Genomic DNA, 18,384 nt, shown 5'->3' with positions numbered 1-18,384 from the left:
GGGGGGTCCATCCCCATCTGTTTTCAGCAGATAGTCATGTGTAAACCGACTGTGGCCAATACGACATCGTCGTAAAATTACCTCATCACGTCTTGACTGACAACCCAAGTAGGTATAACCAATTGTTGGCTTCAGTTCATACAGTTTATTTCTTCCTACTTGAGTGTCCCACCTCTTTTGCATGAGGTCCCGAGTATAGCTTTTGATAGTGGGTTTCAAATCACTGTACGGGATCAGTAGTGGAGATAAGATAAGGGCTTGTCAAGAGCTGCTTTAGCTGCAGCATCGGCTTTGTGTTACCTGCTATGCCGACGTGACCCGGCAACCAGCAGAGGACGATGTCACATTGGCCAGTAGAGAGGTCGTTGCAAAGTTCTAAAATTTCCAGAATGATTGGGTGACTTGAAGTAACATTTCGAAGGCAAGATAATGAATCTGTAAGGGTGACCATCTGCCAAGGTTGCGAAGACAGGAGTCGGTAAGGTGCTATGATATTGAATGTAGCTGCAGATATGTGTGGTTGAATTCTGATTCCAAGTGGTGGAACCAGGCTTGGCAGTTTGGGAAACAGGTATTCATAGAGAGGGTTGAAAACACAATTGTATGCTGGATTGGACTCATTTGAACGTAATTTAGTGAGATACTGCAGTGAAGGTTTAATGCGGCGTTGTTCAAGGGAAGGTTCGTTTATCGTTAGCCTCTGCATATAGACTGTCTACCGGAGAGGTCCTAAAAGCTCCAAGGCAGAGCCTTAGGCCTTGGTGGTGGATAGAATCTATATTGTGACAAATCTGCTGTGTAAGATAAAAGTAATTAATCAATCAGCGTGTTATCCGTTAATCCTTTGATCGATGTTTATAATGTTGTGTATTTACTCCAGACACAAGGAATGCCAAATGTGAACTTTTGTTGGGTAATCTAAGTGGTGTTACCACTAATTATACCTGTTATAAATTCATTAACTGACCATCAAGTGAATGATGACAAATAACATGTGTAGGTTTATACCACCTAACACGGGTGCTGTATTGCATGCAATTTTAATTGCATGTGAAAACTTATGGGCCGACACTGTTTTGAGAATACATGTACAAACAGAACTTCATTGTTGCATAAGAAATACATATAAGCATTTGCTGTGTGCTAAAACTGTATGTACCTATTTACCTAAGTAAATTTTTAGATTCTTCTAGCAATGGCAAAGTAGGGTTGTTTAGTTTACGGATTCAAATAAATCAAATGTCAATTTTTTAATATCATACGTAATAGACGTCATATTTTTATATGACATGATTAAATATTGAGGTAAAAAAACACAGAAATGGGATCAACTTGGATCAGTCATTATACCATCCCGGCATTAGAAGACCTGAAAAAGCCCACACTGCTTTGATACTTTATTACAATCAGACATGAACTACCGGGGATATTTTCAAACAACTGCATCTGATGGGCATCCACCCTTCTTAATGTCGCACTGTTTAGGTTGAAGAAATTAACCGTAACCGTGATGAGCGAGGCTGATCATCGTTTTCGCTACCACTAGCGTCTGGCCCAAACAAATAAGGCCTAGCGATACCAAGCAATTTTGACAGAATCATCTATGAAAACAAGTTGTAACTCGGAAACTAGGCAAAGCAGGAGACAAAATTAAATGACAGTAGATTGTGAGAACATATAGCTTTCATTTTTCACAACAGTTGTCACGATTTCAGGTTTATACAAACCTGTAAACAAGATAATTTACCCCCTGAAATGTACATGAATTCTGCATATGACGTCACAGAGATGCCCCGCTCTGATTGGTTGAAATTTCGTTCGGGTTAGAATTGTGCACTGTTGTAAAAAAGGTCGATTTAAGTTAATTAAAGATCGAAATGAGTAGTTTTAATGACAGTGTTTCATTTATAAAGATACCAATTAGTGATTTATGTATTTGTACGCCCCTAGAGTTTATGTGATCTTTAATCCCATTTTGTTGTTTAGTATATTTCTCCTGTTTGCATATCAGTCCATGCAAAAAGCAAGCGTATAAGGGCATTCACAAAGTATAAAAAATAAATGAAGCCATGATCTTAAAAGATAGAGTTATGGGGAGAAATACCTTTGACCTCTGTGATCTGATGCAGTTCACTTAATCCTGAGCATTCATGCAGTCTGTTGCATTCTGGGTAATCCTCATCAATCACAATCTGATCTAACGTCATAAACTTTCCTGACTGAAACAAGGAAAAGCACATTACAGCTAACTTGTTAACACTTCGAGTTACCACTCGAATTTGAGATATTTTTTCAATTTTTCATTATCCAAGAAACTACATCGAAAAGAGAGAAAATAAGTAATCATTCTACATTTACACTTCTCAGGTCTAGTGGTCTACTTGCATCCGAACCTGACGATGTGCCACCCACCTGTCCCTCCTTCACCAGGTATGGCATCACCAAGAACAGCGGATCCACTGTCGTCAACATCAGCATTCCTCCGTCTGAAACACCACCAACACCTCTTGTTTTGTTGTAAAATCCCAGTCAGCGATATTCCAATACTTTCTGCAAGTGACAGTTATTACATATGATGCTAAATGACACTCAGCTATATTCAAGTTATATGACTGGAACTAATCATCTGCACCACACAATCAAGTGATTGATATTGAAAGCAAGTGTATGAAAGGTATTTCAGTTATACAACCACCCAGCAGCTTGATGTGGGATGAAACACATTTACCACCGAACTTTGGTATGGCCAAATCTTGGATGTATACCAAACACCACAGGGTTCTGGTACACCTAAGGGAGGCAACTCCGCACAACCATAAAAAGTGTCTCAGATGATGAGGCCACGAATATGCATTGAATCTATCTCGGTTTTGATGTCTCACCATGCTGAATTGTATCTCCAATAAACCAAGATCTGAATTCCTCTTTATATTGTATGGCTTCATATACATCTCGACCTCCATTGGCAAACAGGAACAAACAGCCAGAATCTGTGATAAAATGGACATAAAAAATGATGAAATACATGCATGACTAAGAGAAAAAGAAAACAAGAAGATCGTGTCATCCATATGCTCCACCAAATGTCCTTATACTCATGGATTGTTAGAAGATATAAGTTGCCCTGATTGGGATTCTTATGAAATGTCAAATGAGCCCCCTCCAAAAATCATGATCAATCTTGATACACCTGTGAATGTATGGAAGTGCTTGTAACTGCATTATTTTAAAAACACCTACCAGATTTGGGATGTCTCAGTTTGCACATAAACGGCCTACTTTCTTCACTGCCATCATCCTCCAACACACAATCTGCAAGTAGATCAATTATGGTTACATTGTCTGGAACATTTACTACAAAGCATTAATAAAGTTAAACTTAAACAATTTATTAATGGCATACTTCCATCATAACAATATTCATCATGCTCATACCATGCCAACATATCATGTGTGCATGCATGTGTGTGCTTGTACTATCCCAGGCCAATGCGAGAGTTTTATATATATTGTGCTAGCCCACTGAGAAGCCACAGTTTAAACATGTTAAACTTAAAGTATGTATACCCCAGGCAGACATTGTGACATATATTGTCATACATGATACTGAGTCGACCAGTCCTTGTTTTAATGCTGAGTGCAATGCAGGGAAACAACAAATACCATCGTTTATGTGTTATGGTACAATGAACCAACAGCCGTCCACTCTCTTGTAAGACACTCTATTCACTAAACAATGGAGCGACTGGGCCTTCTTCAACTGGTACTAGCAGAAGTGTTCAGATATGCTGTTCAAGAATGAGACTATTTTCTTTTCTTCAGTATCAGTGTGTTCATGCTGGATTGGGGGACTCCATGTATGTCTACTTTTGACTTTCAGGTAAACGACATAGCATATACATGTTACTTCTTTGCTTACGTTCAGTGACGGGATCTTGTGGACAAAATTGGAACAGTGACGATAAGTGAATAATACTGAAAGTAAATCAGTACACTAATATCCCCTTGATGCACTAACAATTCCAATCCATAAAATAAATATGTCGTGATATCTTCAAAAGTAACTTCTAACAGACTGTGTCATATACGTCATACCGGACCCGTCAGTCGTATTGAACATCTGTTGCATGTACACACCTTCAACCATCATAACCCATTGTGATTGTGCATCGTTAAGCTTCTTCGATTGAGTTGATGATGATTTGTCTATGCTCGGCTGTTTCGAGGATCGTCTGCTTGGCGGCATGTTTACGTTGTTTCAACCATCAACAATCTCTTCTTCGCAGGATGGCGGGAAAATCTCACGGGTTAAAAATCGGAAGCGATTCAAAACATTAGAGTGACCTCCCCTTCAAAATGGCTGCGCCCATGCTTTCCAAGGGTGAAGCAAAATCAACTTTAGGAGAGACGGTGAAACAGAAGCAAAAGAAAGAAATAAAGAAGCAGAAGAATGTCTTGTTTAATCCCTTTACATACAAATGGCATGTCATCTTCATGTCTTCTTTCAAAATGGTCTTGGATTACTACTTCGTTTCATTTTCAAAAAGTGTAACACGGAGATAGCTTGCTGTTTTAGACAGCAGCTTGTTTTGGACTTTTGGTTTATCATGTGTCTATTTCCAGGGCTAGAATGTAGTTTACCGGGCGCAGCACCGGCCAGCGCCGCGGAGCAATTATCTCACTAAAGCCAGGGAGACTCTGTTGTAGAGTATCCCTGCTATAGCGCTCCCGCTGTCTCGCTTATTGCCTCATGCTCCACTGATCTCTTCTTTAGAGGCAAACAACCCTTTACGATCCTTAGGGTTAGGGTTTGGCACCCTTTACGATACCTAGGGTTTGGGGTTAGGGTTAGGCACCCTTTACGATCCTTAGGGTTAGGGTTAGGCACCCTTTACGATCCTTAGGGTTAGGGTTAGGCACCCTTTACGATACCTAGGGTTTGGGGTTAGGATTAGGCACCCTTTAAAGTGCAGTACTCCCAGTCCCAGAAACACCATGGTCTCACCAGTACAGTCCCAGAAAAAAATGAAAAATGAATGGGAAGGGTGTGGAGCGTCCGCCAATTATGTCACTAATTAACGAAGTCACTAATCCGGCGAAGCGCGTTCGAGCCCCAGCAGCGCTAATTAATCTGAAAAAGTGCGCCCGGTAAAGTGCAGTACTCCCTATTCCAGTTGTAATATTCCAGTTATATGATAGTCTGTGTTTTTCTATTGTATTTAAATGTTTGTTACAGTCCAGTACTCATTTACACGAGAGTGAAATGTTTATGAAACGATATGCAGACAGGGTGCAGTGTCCATTTCATTTCAACATGCAGATTTTCCACATACCTCCTACCTGTTCAATATTACATCATATGTATTTGTTTTTTCAGGCCAGTGATAGACAAATATTTTGAAGGGAGAATCCTGGATGAGCTGCAGAGGTAAAGTGCTGCAATAATTCAGTCAATCAGGGAGATTTGACACGATGTTGTTAAACATAGGATCCGGAGTCATGATGATACCTCAATCGTCTGTAAAGCATTGTGATGCAGTTTTGAAATAGTAAAATCCTACCCAGGCAATATCTGTTTCGAAGATAAAATTGTTTACCTGCCATCAGAGACCATATAATAAAATAATAGAATATTATATGGTCTCTGCTGCCATCGTGACATAGGTGAAACAGTGTTCAACAGCATTGAGTACTAAAAATCTCTTCTCATGCACAGCATTAGGTACAAGGTTTCTGAGCTTGGACCCCGAGAAGGTTTTGTACAGTAGCGCAAAAAATTGTTAGGCGAAAGATGCTGAAGGTCTTCAGCCCGTGAAGATCCGGGTTAGAACTGGTCTTCAGCATTCCATGCTTGTCGTAACAGGCGACTAATGGGATCGGGTGGTCAGACTCACTGACTTGGTTGACACATGTCATCATATCCCAATTGCGTAGATTAATGCTGATACTGGTGATCACCGGATTGTCTGATCCAGACACAATTATTTACAGACCACCATATTGCTCAATGTGGCGTTAAACATGAAACAAACAACACAAATTGAAGGGTTTGATCATCCAGGAGACTTGAAGGCCTGTTAGTATGTCAGATTTCAAAATTCCTGTTGTGGAGTTCACTAAACAGTTTTGTGACTTTATCACTGTTTCAGTGTGCTGAAGTCAATCCCTATCAAAGTTCCCAGAAGACCTGCATCATACTTTAAAGGAAAAAAGCAAACAGAGAATGAACAGCAGCTGTCAGAGGAAAAGAAGAATGCTGAAAACAAGAGACGGAAACTCAGGTACACAGCTGCATGTATTTATTCATCCACTCATCAGGATTCTGTTTAGAACTGGTCCCCAGCAAGAGGTGACTTAATGATTTGCAAGATCAGCCTTAGTGACTTAGTTGAGTGCATGTCATTGTTTGTGTGAATGGTTGGTCATAATATCAATCACTGGATTGCCTGATCCAGGTGTGATTATTTATAAGCTGCAGTCACATATCCTGAATATTGCAGAGTGCAGTGTTAATATATATTCAAACACTTGTTATATCAATGGCATTTTCCTCCTGTGATTTGACAGGAAATAGTGTTGTTAGTTGTAAAGGGAACAAATGTATATTCCGAATTCTGGCACAGATTAAAAAAATTCAGTGTTTTTACTTTTGAGGTAGACAGGTACACAAAATTCTTTGTCTATCCAGTTACTTGTCTGACAAGGTAGAGTACAGAGAACATGGCAAATCCTGAAGCTTGCAGATTTCCTGGAGGATGCACCTTTGTTTTTGTTTAGATTCGGATGAAACACTGAAATAAAAGTTTGTCAAATATTTTCATGGTGTAAAGAGATTTTTGTGTTTTGATCATGTTACTGGAGTGACATTTTTTATACATGTAATTTGTCAGTGTGTCATCAGCAGGGCTGTATTTACTTGTTCTGCTCTTGTTCTTGTTCTGTTGACTCTTAACAATAAGGGGCGGTGGTGTAGCCTAGTAGTGAAGGCATTTGCTTGTCACGTCGATGATCCAGATTCGATTCCCCACATGGGTACAATGTGTGAAGCCCATTTCTGGTGTCTGCCACGATATTGCTTTAATATTGCTAAAAGCGGCGTAAAACCAAACTTACTCACCCTTAACAATAGATGACCCTTGTAATCTTGATCAAATGATTTCAGAAAGTTTATTTCATTAATACTGTCAGCCATGCTGTTTCAACAGATCTCAGATTGTGTGTGGTGTCAGGGAGGTCACACGAGGGTTGGAAAAGGATGACCTTGACCTTATTATAGTTTGCCGATCTACACAACCATCAATCATCACAAAACACCTGATCCCATTGGCTGCCAACCGAGGATGTCCAGCCCTCTGTATCCCAGAATTCAATCCCAAGATTTCTCCGCTGCTTGGGATGACCAGTTTGGTTGCTATGGGGTTTAAGGTGAGACTTGACTGTTAAAAGTGAGGACAAAATTACATTGTACCAGTCTCCATGACACAGGACTGCTTGAATTGTTGTCTGAATTTGTTCAGGAGATTAAAAGGACATACTGGCCATCAGGGTGATGTAAGGGAACAAACCTCGACCTATTTCACTAGCAGAAGAAATATCTAAGCAATTCAGAGTCACACTTTTGAATCTGCAATATATTATATTGATAGGTGTTTCTATGTGTGAGTGGTATTTGGTATGGTAGCTTGAACAGAGTGAGCTCCCTTTGTTTCTGTCTTCTGATGTGGACCATTGATGGGCTCATGGAACAACTCCTTTTTGGGAGATACACATGAAGCTTAGTGTCCATTCAAGAAAGCAACACAACATAACGAGATCTTATCTGATTTTTTTAAAGTTTCATTTTGACAAGGGACAAAAGGTTTTGAGAAAATAACCACTGTTAACTACGCAGAAAGAAAGGATTCTAAGCAATCGTCATTAGTAAGGATCTAGGGAGGGGAGGTCGGGTCCATTGTGTCTAAATGAGATTTGGCCAACCTCCCACCTACACCTCCCTCTCATCTTCATACATTTTAATTTGTTTAAGACAGAATTGACTCACCCTGTTTTCCATCCATGTTTTGCAGAAGGTTACAGCAGGCAGCAAGTCTGAGTTCACTGAGTTCGTCACATACAGCAAGAGTCAGGCTCCTCCCCTCGATAAACCCTGGTTAAACAGATCCCTGGAAGTGAGCTCCAGTGATGATCCGACAACGTTGCTGGAGTCTTCTACAGAAGGTGGAGCTGGTGATGCCTCAACCGTCACAGATGATGTGGCTACAAAAGGAAACAGTGGAGAGAGTCCACAGCACAAAACAGGCCTTGGTTCCCTTCCAGAAGACAGCAGTTTCTCCACTCCTGGGACGTCCAGTGGTCTTGTTTCGCATGGGATGGATTCTGACTCAAGGCTGTTGGAAGATTCAAAGAATGAGACCCAAACTAAACACTCTGCTGATAATAAAACTGGTTTCTTATCTTTGACATTAGACTCCAGCAATGATCAACTTGGACCCCAAACTAAAAACACTGCAGAAAATGTCCAGACTGTTCTTTTGTCTTTGACGCCAGACTCCGACAAAGATCCAGATAAAGATGGAGGTCCATCACAATCTCAGCTTTCAATCTCATCAGAAAAGGATGGGAAATCCATAACTGTAAACACTGCTGATGAAAAGGCAGGGAAAGGTGTACGTCTTGTCTTTCCCGTCAACGGACCTCCACCGTTTGTTCCAAAGAAGGACTATTCACATCTATATGTGTATAAGGGTGGCGAATCCTTTGGTGATAGCTTTATCCCACTTTCAGGCTCGAAGGGCCATAAACGTGTCCTCTCACCACAACGCTCAACGTCCGAGTCCGAGTCTGCGGAGGAGGATGTAGTTGGTGTTCTGGGACTGGAACCGCCAGTTGCAAAGAGACCAAAACATTCCTCAAATATCCACCAATCAGCATCCTATCGACCTGCAGTAGTTCGTACAATGATTCCAAATAAGAATAAGAAAATTAAAAGGAAGAAATAGTTTATAGATATGCTGTACAAAGAATAAAGGTTAATAACCTGCTTGTTGCTATTTATGCAATATGATTTACTGATCAATGAATAAAATCAAATACGAGAATGAATGTGGATGACACAACACACCACTGACTTTGTGTGCTGGTGATTAGGTGCCTGACTCTGAGTGTGTGGGTTCGATTTCGGGATGGGACTCAACCAAAAATGTAGTACAAAGTGTCCTTTCCAGAGAAAGTAATCCCAAATATATCATATATCATTTGACCTTCCTATGTGGCATTGTGTATTCATCGTACAAACATATTTGTAACGCAAGCTTCACGAACAGTAGTTATCAAACCAATATTCTGAATGTGATGCATGTATTGATATTGTAATATACTGAAATATCAGGATGAATTACGGGAAATGTGACGAGGGAATGCTTTAACCACTTGGCTACCATAGCCCGTTAAATAGTTGAAGAATGTTGTGTATGTATTGTGTTTGATAATGAGGATGCTCTGGTCCCTATGTTGGGTGAGGTGAAATTGTGTTAAACAACACGTTTAAGTTCAGTTCACTTGAGACATGCATATGTGTGATTGCGTGGACAAATCTCAACTAATAGCTTCTTTGAGTGGCAAGTTGGAGGTCAGATAGAACAAGTATATATGGATGACAACTTCTTTTATTCTGGAACACGACGTTTCGATACAGGTTCTTTCTTTTTTTCTTTTTTTTTTATTCATGACATATAATATACATTGCTGGTTATGAAAAAAACATATAAACAAAATTATAAGCGTACAATCGCAAATCAAAAGTGCAATATTTTGTACTTTTTTTTTCAGACGGGAGGAGTTTGAAAAGAGAAGGATAGCGGTATAGACACAGGGTGCAGAAAGGTTTTACTCACAAGGGAACAAAGGATTCCATTTCATATGAAATTTTTCATTCATTTCTCCGAAAATATGTTCTTCTAGTTTGAAATGGTATTTTATGAAATATATAAGTTGGTTGATATTTAATTCCGTAAAGTCATATCTTGTTTTGTTAATATATTTCTTGATAATGATAAACAGATGGTTAATAAGGACAGGTGCCTCCGGGTCTCCCAGCAGGAAATGTTCAACATTTATACTTATATTACAGCTAGTTTTGTATCGATACCACTCAACAAATGTTGAGAGAAGGTGTTTTGTTTTTTCACAGAAATAAAATAAATGTTCTAATGTTTCTATTTCTTTGTTGCAGAGGGTACAGGCATTATCATCACTGATACCTATCTTAAACAAAAATGACTTAGTTGTAACTATTCGATGAATCAGTTTTTCCGAAAATTCCTGGCTTTATTTTCTATGGTAATTTTATTTATCAGTGCAAAACAGTCACAAAGATAGTCGTCTGCTAGAGTAATATTAAGTTTGGTTTCCCATTTCCGCTGAAGATTATAGAGAGAGCTTTCTTGACTTTCACATAGCTGAGTATATATCAATTTACAGTCAGCTGAGTTGAGTATTTGTGTGAGAGTATTACACTGAGTGTTTACTGATTCTATCTTTTGATTTGTGTCTCTGATGGCTTTGATCCAGTGTTTGGGTATATATTTAAAAAATCTGAAATAAAGGAGATATGTTTCTTTAAGGTACAATTCTTCTTTAAGCGTATCATAGGACTTGAACTCACCGTTGTTCGAGACAATGTCTTTCATATTTTTCATGCCTTTTTTTATCCATGAGACGAACAACCCAATATCGGAAACAGGTACAAAATTAAGAAGTGGCAAGCACATAAAATCTTCAACACTTTCACTAATTTTAGAATGGATACATGCATAGCATGAAACAACATCTTTCCAAAAATAGTTTTTAATATTTTTAGAGTAGGATTGTATTTTTTCCACTTGAAAGCTGAATAGATTAATGTCACCAAAAGGTGATAATGTCTCAAATGCTAGGTGCTGCCACAACCCCTTTGATGTCAGTAATCTCCTTATCCATTTGATTTTCATGTACTTGCAGAATGATATAACATCGATCATTTTTTAAGCCACCCTTACAGTAGTCGTTTATCAACATTTTCCTTTGGATTTTATCACGCTTCCCACCCCAAATAAACGTAAAAAGTATAGTATTCAAACGTTTGAAAAAGAGTTTAGATGGATTAGGGAGGGCGGTAAACAAGTGTGTAAAAAGGGGGATAATTTGAGTTTTAATTATCGTTATTCTGCCTATCAAAGTTAATGATCTATTTGACCAGGAGAATAATATTTTTCTAATTTTTGAAAACTGCGGTTCGAAATTTAATGTAATCATTTCTTCTAAATTGGTTGAAAAAATTATTCCCAGGATTTTAAATGGTTCTTTGGACCAGCGAAGAGGTATATATGGGCAGAGTTGTTCATTTGTGTCTCGTTTGGACCCTATCCAGACAGCTATAGTTTTATCACAGTTTAAATTTAGACCAGATACTATTGCAAATGTTTTAATAATATGAATTAGCTCTGACAGTCCTTGTTCAGATCCATCTAAAGTGAAATTCATATCGCTCATGAGTGGAAGATGAGATATTCTATATCTTGTATAGTAATACCATTGATATGCTTATTAGATTTAATTGCAATAGCCAATAGTTCGACACATGTTACAAAGAGATATGGCGCTACTGGGTCTCCTTGACGACATCCGCGTCCTAAGGAAAAGAAGTTTGACAACAAACCCGATAAAATTGAGGCACTACAGCTATTACGCTGAAAGAGTTGAATCCAATTTCTAAATAACGGGCCAAAATTAAATACTTCCAGTACCTTGTCAATAAAGTCCCATTCGATAGTATCGAATGCCTTCTCAAAATCTATTGCAACTAAAAGACCAGGTAGTTTATATCCTTCACAATAATTCATTAAGTCATATAATATTCGAGTATTTTCTCCTAGAAATTTATTTTTTAAGAAGCCTGTTTGAGTTTCACTTATTATCTCAGGAAGGACTTCTTTCAGTCGTGAAGCTATGGCCCCAGATGCAATTTTGTAATCTACATTTAGAAGAGTTATAGGTCGCCAATTTTTTAAGTATCGCCTATCACGAGAGTCTTTAGGCAAACACGTTATGATACCTTGTCGTTGAAAGTCTGACAACATTCCAGATTCGTATGCATATGTAATAGATCGCCAGAGAAATACACCTATGTCTTTCCAGAAAATTTTATAAAACTCTGCTGTGAAACCATCCGATCCTTGACTCTTTCGATTCTTCATACTATTTTAGGCTCGTGTACATTCATCTAGCGTAAGTGTATTTTCACAAAATTCGCGTTTATCATTTGATAATTTCTGGTCATAATTTTTCGTATATACATCTAGGTAATCTAGCCAATCTTTTGCGTGTTTACTTGTGTATAAATTGCAATAATATTCTGAACATTCTCTCAATATGTCTTCCTTTTCCGTCAGAATTTCATTTTCTGTTATTATTTATATAGTTTCTCTTTTCTAAGTTCATAAAATATTCAGTATTCTTCTCTCCCTCTTCATACCATTTGGCCTTGCTCCTAAATATGATTCCTTTTATTTTTGCTGTCCTAATAGTTTCGAGTCTTTCTTTTTTTAAACACAATTTTGTATGATCATCACTACTTAATATTTGGGATGAAAAAAAACCCGATACAAGAACCTGTATCAAAACGTCATGCTCCAGAATAAAAGAAGTTGTCATCCATATATACTTGTTCTATAATAATAATGGCCATTAATAGAGCGCCTGTTTCCACACATTTGTGCATGCTGAAAGCACTAATGCATTATTACCCAGGATAACCCAAGCTGCCTGTGAGGTGCTAGAAGTCATATGACTGTTCCCACTGGGTACCCATTCACTGCTGGGTGAACAGAGGCAATTCATGAGCAAACTCACTTGCCTAAGGTGAGACCACATGTGTCATGAGTGATTCGTTGTGGGGCAGGACTGACTCCAGTCATTGTTTAATCTCCATGGTGTGTGCCAGACTGGGTGCCAGACTGGGTGCTTCTGGTTAGCACCAGTTCTACCCGGCTCAGGTGTGGTGAGCAAGAGCTCCCCAAAGGTCAGTCTTATTTGAAAGAAAACAAAAGCATATTTTACTTTTAGATTTATTCACTTGTAAAACTGACAATTTCATTGTCAACATGTTTTAATTCAACACAGCTTTTGATCAAAATGGACACTGTGATAGTCAAACACAAACATTCACTTGGATCATCCAAGCATTTGCCCAAACATAAACTCATGTGAAATAACTAACTTGTTCCAACGACATTACGGCTGCCTTGCTGCCAACGTACATACTCACAAAGCTCCACACATTTACAAACAATTACGATGGGTTCTGCAATGATGACTTTCACATAAAACAGAGAAACAGCTGCCATCACACCTGACTTGATATTTTGCAATGTGAAAGATGCACCAACACATCAGTTCTCAGAAGGTATTAACAGTCAAGATTTGATTTTTTATGACTTCAAACAACCTCAATTATCCAGTGTGTTATATCTTTGTTCTCCGCTGAACCAAAAATGTTATAAACAATGAACAGTTTGGGGGAGACTTAAGACTGCGATAATTGATCACATACTTACATTCATCTATGTGCCACGACTTCTTGTAAAACAAGGCCCAGTAAACACAGTGAGTTTAGTTATACGCCACTTTTAGCAATATTCCAGCAATAGCACGGCCAGTTTTGTTTATTTTTATTTTTTGTCTGTTTATGGCATATTCATCATTAACTATATATTGTACATAAATTTACACTTGCCCTCTCAGTTTTGTATATCATGGAAAGATAAAATCCCTATGTAAAGTATATATATCATGAATGTAAGCCGGTCCACTTTCAACAGAGAATGAATCCTTACATATTGTAAATCAGTAAACCATATTTTATATTTCTTTAACTTAAACATAGTTTGGAAGTATATCAAATACACTGAGCTCATTCAGATAACATCTGTATGTCTAAGGTGAGACTGATACCCACGAGAATACCATGCACCTCTCATGAAAACTGTACCACTATTGGGTAGTGCTGAATAACAGCATATTAGCAAAGCGGTCCAATCATTACCACCATAAGGCCATAGGTGCTGGTTTCTTTATTTCAATATAAACCTTTTAGACAAAAATACTTGATTTTGTCAGAAATTAAAAAATACCTTCCAAAGTGAAACCGTATTGATGAGAAGAGAGTCTTAATCACTAATGTCACAGAGGTGTAACAAAATTGTCAAGTTGTTTTCCTTATTTCATTATGACACGTAATACACAAAACAAATAAATTTATCAGGAATTAAATAAATACCATTAAAAGTGCGTAGGTATGGTTTTAAGCTTGTATTAGCAATATTGTGATAATTACATGAGAAATAGTTAGTTGGGTTTTACGCCGCTTTTAGCAATATTCCATAATATCATGGCGAGGGGCACCAGGCATGGGCATCACACATTGTGCCCATGTTGGGAATCGAACTCAGGTCTTCAGCACGACGTGCGAACACTTCAACCACTAGGCTACCCCACCGCCCCCAAGAAATAGGCTTCATATGCTTTACCCACATGGGTTATCAAACCTAGACCTATTTTATATACATTAATAACAAAAAGCAAAGGTTTTGGACCATGGATATTTTGGGGAAGTGTTCACCCAATTATATATCCCCATATAGGACCATGTTACTTTCTATAGGTGTATACTCATCTTTTCATTTATGTCTTAATGTCAATGTTGAATGTATGCATTAAAGCAACATGCCGAGTTGTCAGAGAAACCCATCACAAAAACGCCTGTTACCATGGTATTAAACAATTTTTAACTCCGCGACTTCCTACCATATCAGAATATCATCAGTGCTTGGATTTTTTTTCACCTGCAAATTGTCCGAATTTTGGCAACCAGCAACCACAACAACAGGAATGGTTAGCTCTTTTCACGCACAAGTATTAACAAACACGCACTGTCACAAAAAACCCAACTACGAATGTGATCGTAAATTTGAAAATCAGATTGGGAAGACTTGTTGTCTGAGTGAGTGAGGGAGTTGGGTTTAATGCCACTTTGAACAGTATTTCTGTAATGAAAGGCCATGGCAAAAAGACTGTATAGCCCATGGCGACAGCTCTTCAGTGACTGTGATGGGTTTATTCTTTACATGAAAGATGAGAGATGATCCCTGGTGAGTTCAGATGTCAGTGAGTGAGTGAACTGGGTTTAAAACCGCTTTATATTCAGTATGCATTGGGAGAAAGTTCAAACTGATGAGCTGTACAACTGGACGTCAGTGGTGAAACTCACACCTTAAATATGGTGCAGGCAAACCATAAAATTCTACTAAATATGGGATTCAAACACGTGACTAAAGGAAACTGATAGAAAATGTCATAAAATCTGACCTTGTTAACACCTAGCACTGACCTTAATGTTCATGCCCACTCAACATCAATTTTCCAGCTTTATCACATCACCCTGTCACTGTACAGGTGGGATACTGGGTTCGAAAGATGACTGGCCCCAACAGAAAACTACTAGCCACGGGACAGCATGCCGGCAGTTATTTCAAATGCTGTATGAGACCACATGAAAGGAATGTCATGAGACTTGCTATCATTCACACTCCTCTTGAAGCACCTCTCTCATCATAACAGCTCTCAAAGCACCCCTTTATTCACATACAGCTCTTTAAGCACCTTCTTCAGTCATACAGTTACTGAAGAACATCTATCTCACACCTCTTGAAGCACCTCTCTCATAACAGCTCTCAAAGCACCCCTTTATTCACATACAGCTCTTTAAGCACCTTCTTCAGTTATACAGTTAATGAAGAACATCTATCTCACACCTCTTGAAGCACCTCTCTCATCATAACAGCTCTCAAAGCACCCCTTTATTCACATACAGCTCTTTAAGCACCTTCTTCAGTCACAGTTACTGAAGAACATCTTTCTATCTCATACACCTCTTAAAAGTACCTCTCTCAGCATAACACAGCTCTTGAAGCACCTCTTTCAGTCACACATAGCTCCTGAAGCACCTCTTTCAGTCACACAGAGCTCTTGAAGCACCTCACATAAGTTTATCACACTTCAGATAGGTAGGGGTGGTACATACTCTGAAACCCTCAAGTTTTGTAATTTGAGATAATTCAGACTGAAACAGTAATTTAAAACAAATCATCATTAGCAATATTAACTGTATCATCTGGATAAAGGTAATCATCTGTTTGTCATGGTGGGATTTGAACCAGGAATTTTGATCTGAGTATGGCACCTTGTCCATATGACCAATATCCATAAATTCTAATTGCAGCGAACAATCGCCAGTTAACAATCCGCAACTCTCGTCACCTCTAGTTACAGTCAACGTAGACAAACATCAGCTGTTTCCCACTTAGTGTCAAAAGTGAGAAACAAGGATCTGCCCAGTTACCAATACTTCACGTTTTCTTTCTAGCCAGTTTTGTAATATTTTTGTTTTCTGTATATATATTGGAAAAACAGTATAAAAATACATGCACAAGTTTGTTAACATTTATATTATCTAACCTAAAATCTACACAAAATATTCACAAAGTTTCCCTTAAAAATGACAGGAAACACTGAAGTGACTGTTCTCTCACATTGTTATCTCCCCTGTATCCATGACTACAAAATGGGAACGTCTGACCATGCTAAGGAATATTTACTTTAGTATATTGAAATAGGATCTGCATGTACAGTAAGTGTCAATGAGTGTCAAACACGTTAGCACCCAATACCTCGCCACAATTGTTCAGCCAATACACAGCCATAATTGAAATGACATTACATGTATCCTAGTTTCAACACGAGCTGGAAGATATTTCAAATAAGAGGACTCGTTGAGAATACTGGATTTATGAGCAAGATCAAGTGATCAGATATAACAAGATATTTCCTTGTTGGACCGACCATCAATGATATCCTGTCTGAAAATACAACCTCTGAATTGGGTCTAGAATGATTTTATTTCTGTACGATTACATTCATTTCACAATAATTACATATGAATTTTATGGCATTACAAGCACTAGCTTGTCAGTCCAAGACCTGACAATATCTGGACTAACTGTTTTTCCTAAAACCTGGCTGTGTTACTGAACCACTAGTAAAGAAAGTGCTGTGACTAACCAGATAGTGTCTACCTGTCCATATAATCCATACAGGTATATTTCACAGGGATAAACTTAGGCAACATTGACAGAATGACTTATATGGCAGTTTAAATGGATTGCTCTGATACTGGCCATAGTGGTGGGACTCGACTGTCTTCAGTGCTATCTGGAGGAACAAGTTCATTCACATCAGGTCGTTAATCTGATTTGATTTGATCAGATACCCCTTTTGATTAGGATTTGATACCCCTCCTCATCAGGATTTTATACCCTCTTCATCATGATTCAATACCCCAAGTTATCATGATTTGATACAACTCCTTATCTGGATTGGATACCCTCTTCATCGGGATTTGATACCTCTAGTTATCAGGATTTGATTCCCCTAGTCATCGGGATTTGATACCCCTCCTTATCAAGATCTGACAAACTATCCATATAGGTAAACCCAGAGCAAAACTGATTGTCCAATCAAAATGAAAGATTTATGTTTTAGTTAGATGTCAAGTTCCATAAAAATTTGTCTTCATTGCCATATTGGCCGCCCTGACAGTGGTAATTGTGATCCATTTGGAAAGATTGTCAATCATTTAGAAAGCTTATGAATTGGAGTAAATGATCAGGGCCCCTATTCTCGAAAGTGTCCCAGCTAAGACAGATCCTAAGTAGTTAAGACAGGAGTTAGGACATCCTACCGTTAGGATAAGCCCCATTCTCGAAACGATCCTATCCCTGTCTTAACTTGTGCTACCTATCCTTGCTAGGATAGCGAGCTCTTCAGTAGGTGAGATAGAAAAACCTTCATTAAGTTGGGGATTCCCCTAAATATTACCCATGATTCGTTCCGTAGATCTAGAAGAAACTTCTTTGATATTTTCATCACATTATAGTAGTTTTAAAGTTTTTGAAAATTCATATTTTGACAAGGCGATAACAATTTATTCAGAATTTTAAAGTCTGCCAAAAAGCAATAAGGATATTAAAGATATGTGCAAACAATATTTTCATTGTATTTGTTTTTTATGAAAATCATGACTTGAACTCTCATTATGCGTCATCTCACAAACTGAAAAAATTACCTAGGAAATAAACAGGAGTTACTTCCCTATCAGGTTGGCCTTTACATTGACATTTCACGCGAATGTGACTGAAAAGAGCAATGTTGTGATCAAAAAGGCCGAGAATAGGTAAGAATTGAACAAATCTCTTTGTAGATCTAAAGAATACGTGCATTGCTTATTGGGAG

At 38.3% G+C, this 18,384-nt stretch overlaps 2 protein-coding genes and 2 long non-coding RNA genes across 6 annotated transcripts in view; 2 read left to right on the top strand and 2 right to left on the bottom strand.

The window, feature by feature from the left end:
* LOC124277288 (ribonuclease H2 subunit B-like) overlaps window positions 1-4,332 on the bottom strand; it is a 35,895-nt gene extending 31,563 nt beyond the window's left edge. For both annotated transcript variants that reach the window (XM_046712943.1, XM_046712942.1), the window contains exons 1-5: window positions 4,138-4,332; window positions 3,241-3,312; window positions 2,883-2,990; window positions 2,413-2,486; window positions 2,105-2,219 (exon numbers count right to left, since the gene is read on the bottom strand). In XM_046712943.1, the coding sequence (XP_046568899.1) occupies window positions 2,105-2,219; window positions 2,413-2,486; window positions 2,883-2,990; window positions 3,241-3,312; window positions 4,138-4,246 (478 nt within the window). In that variant the 5' untranslated portion in view covers window positions 4,247-4,332. The remainder of the gene's footprint in view (window positions 1-2,104; window positions 2,220-2,412; window positions 2,487-2,882; window positions 2,991-3,240; window positions 3,313-4,137) is intronic.
* LOC124277291 lies at window positions 421-2,925 on the top strand. Its single transcript, XR_006898787.1, has 2 exons — window positions 421-478; window positions 2,368-2,925. It is a non-coding gene; the product is annotated as an uncharacterized LOC124277291 (long non-coding RNA).
* On the top strand, window positions 4,319-9,041 carry LOC124277287. The gene is made up of 5 exons (XM_046712941.1): window positions 4,319-4,481; window positions 5,378-5,428; window positions 6,150-6,281; window positions 7,206-7,425; window positions 8,067-9,041. The coding sequence occupies exons 1-5, from the start codon at window positions 4,357-4,359 to the stop codon at window positions 8,997-8,999; spliced, it is 1,461 nt and encodes a 486-aa protein (XP_046568897.1). The 5' UTR covers window positions 4,319-4,356; the 3' UTR covers window positions 9,000-9,041.
* Window positions 9,042-13,089: 4,048 nt separating this feature from the next.
* Window positions 13,090-18,009, bottom strand: LOC124277289. 2 transcript variants are annotated; one of them, XR_006898786.1, is made up of 2 exons: window positions 15,979-18,009; window positions 13,090-15,860 (listed from the first exon to the last, which is right to left on the bottom strand). It is a non-coding gene; the product is annotated as an uncharacterized LOC124277289 (long non-coding RNA). The 2 variants fall into 2 exon arrangements; XR_006898785.1 differs by having other exon boundaries at window positions 13,090-15,750.
* Between the last annotated feature and the right edge of the window lie 375 nt (window positions 18,010-18,384).

The sequence above is a fragment of the Haliotis rubra genome, unplaced genomic scaffold (genome assembly GCF_003918875.1).
Source record: "Haliotis rubra isolate DU_JTF1 unplaced genomic scaffold, ASM391887v1 Scf22, whole genome shotgun sequence".
NCBI classification, from domain to species: Eukaryota; Metazoa; Mollusca; class Gastropoda; order Lepetellida; family Haliotidae; genus Haliotis; species Haliotis rubra.
This window is presented reverse-complemented; position numbering and strand designations above follow the sequence as displayed.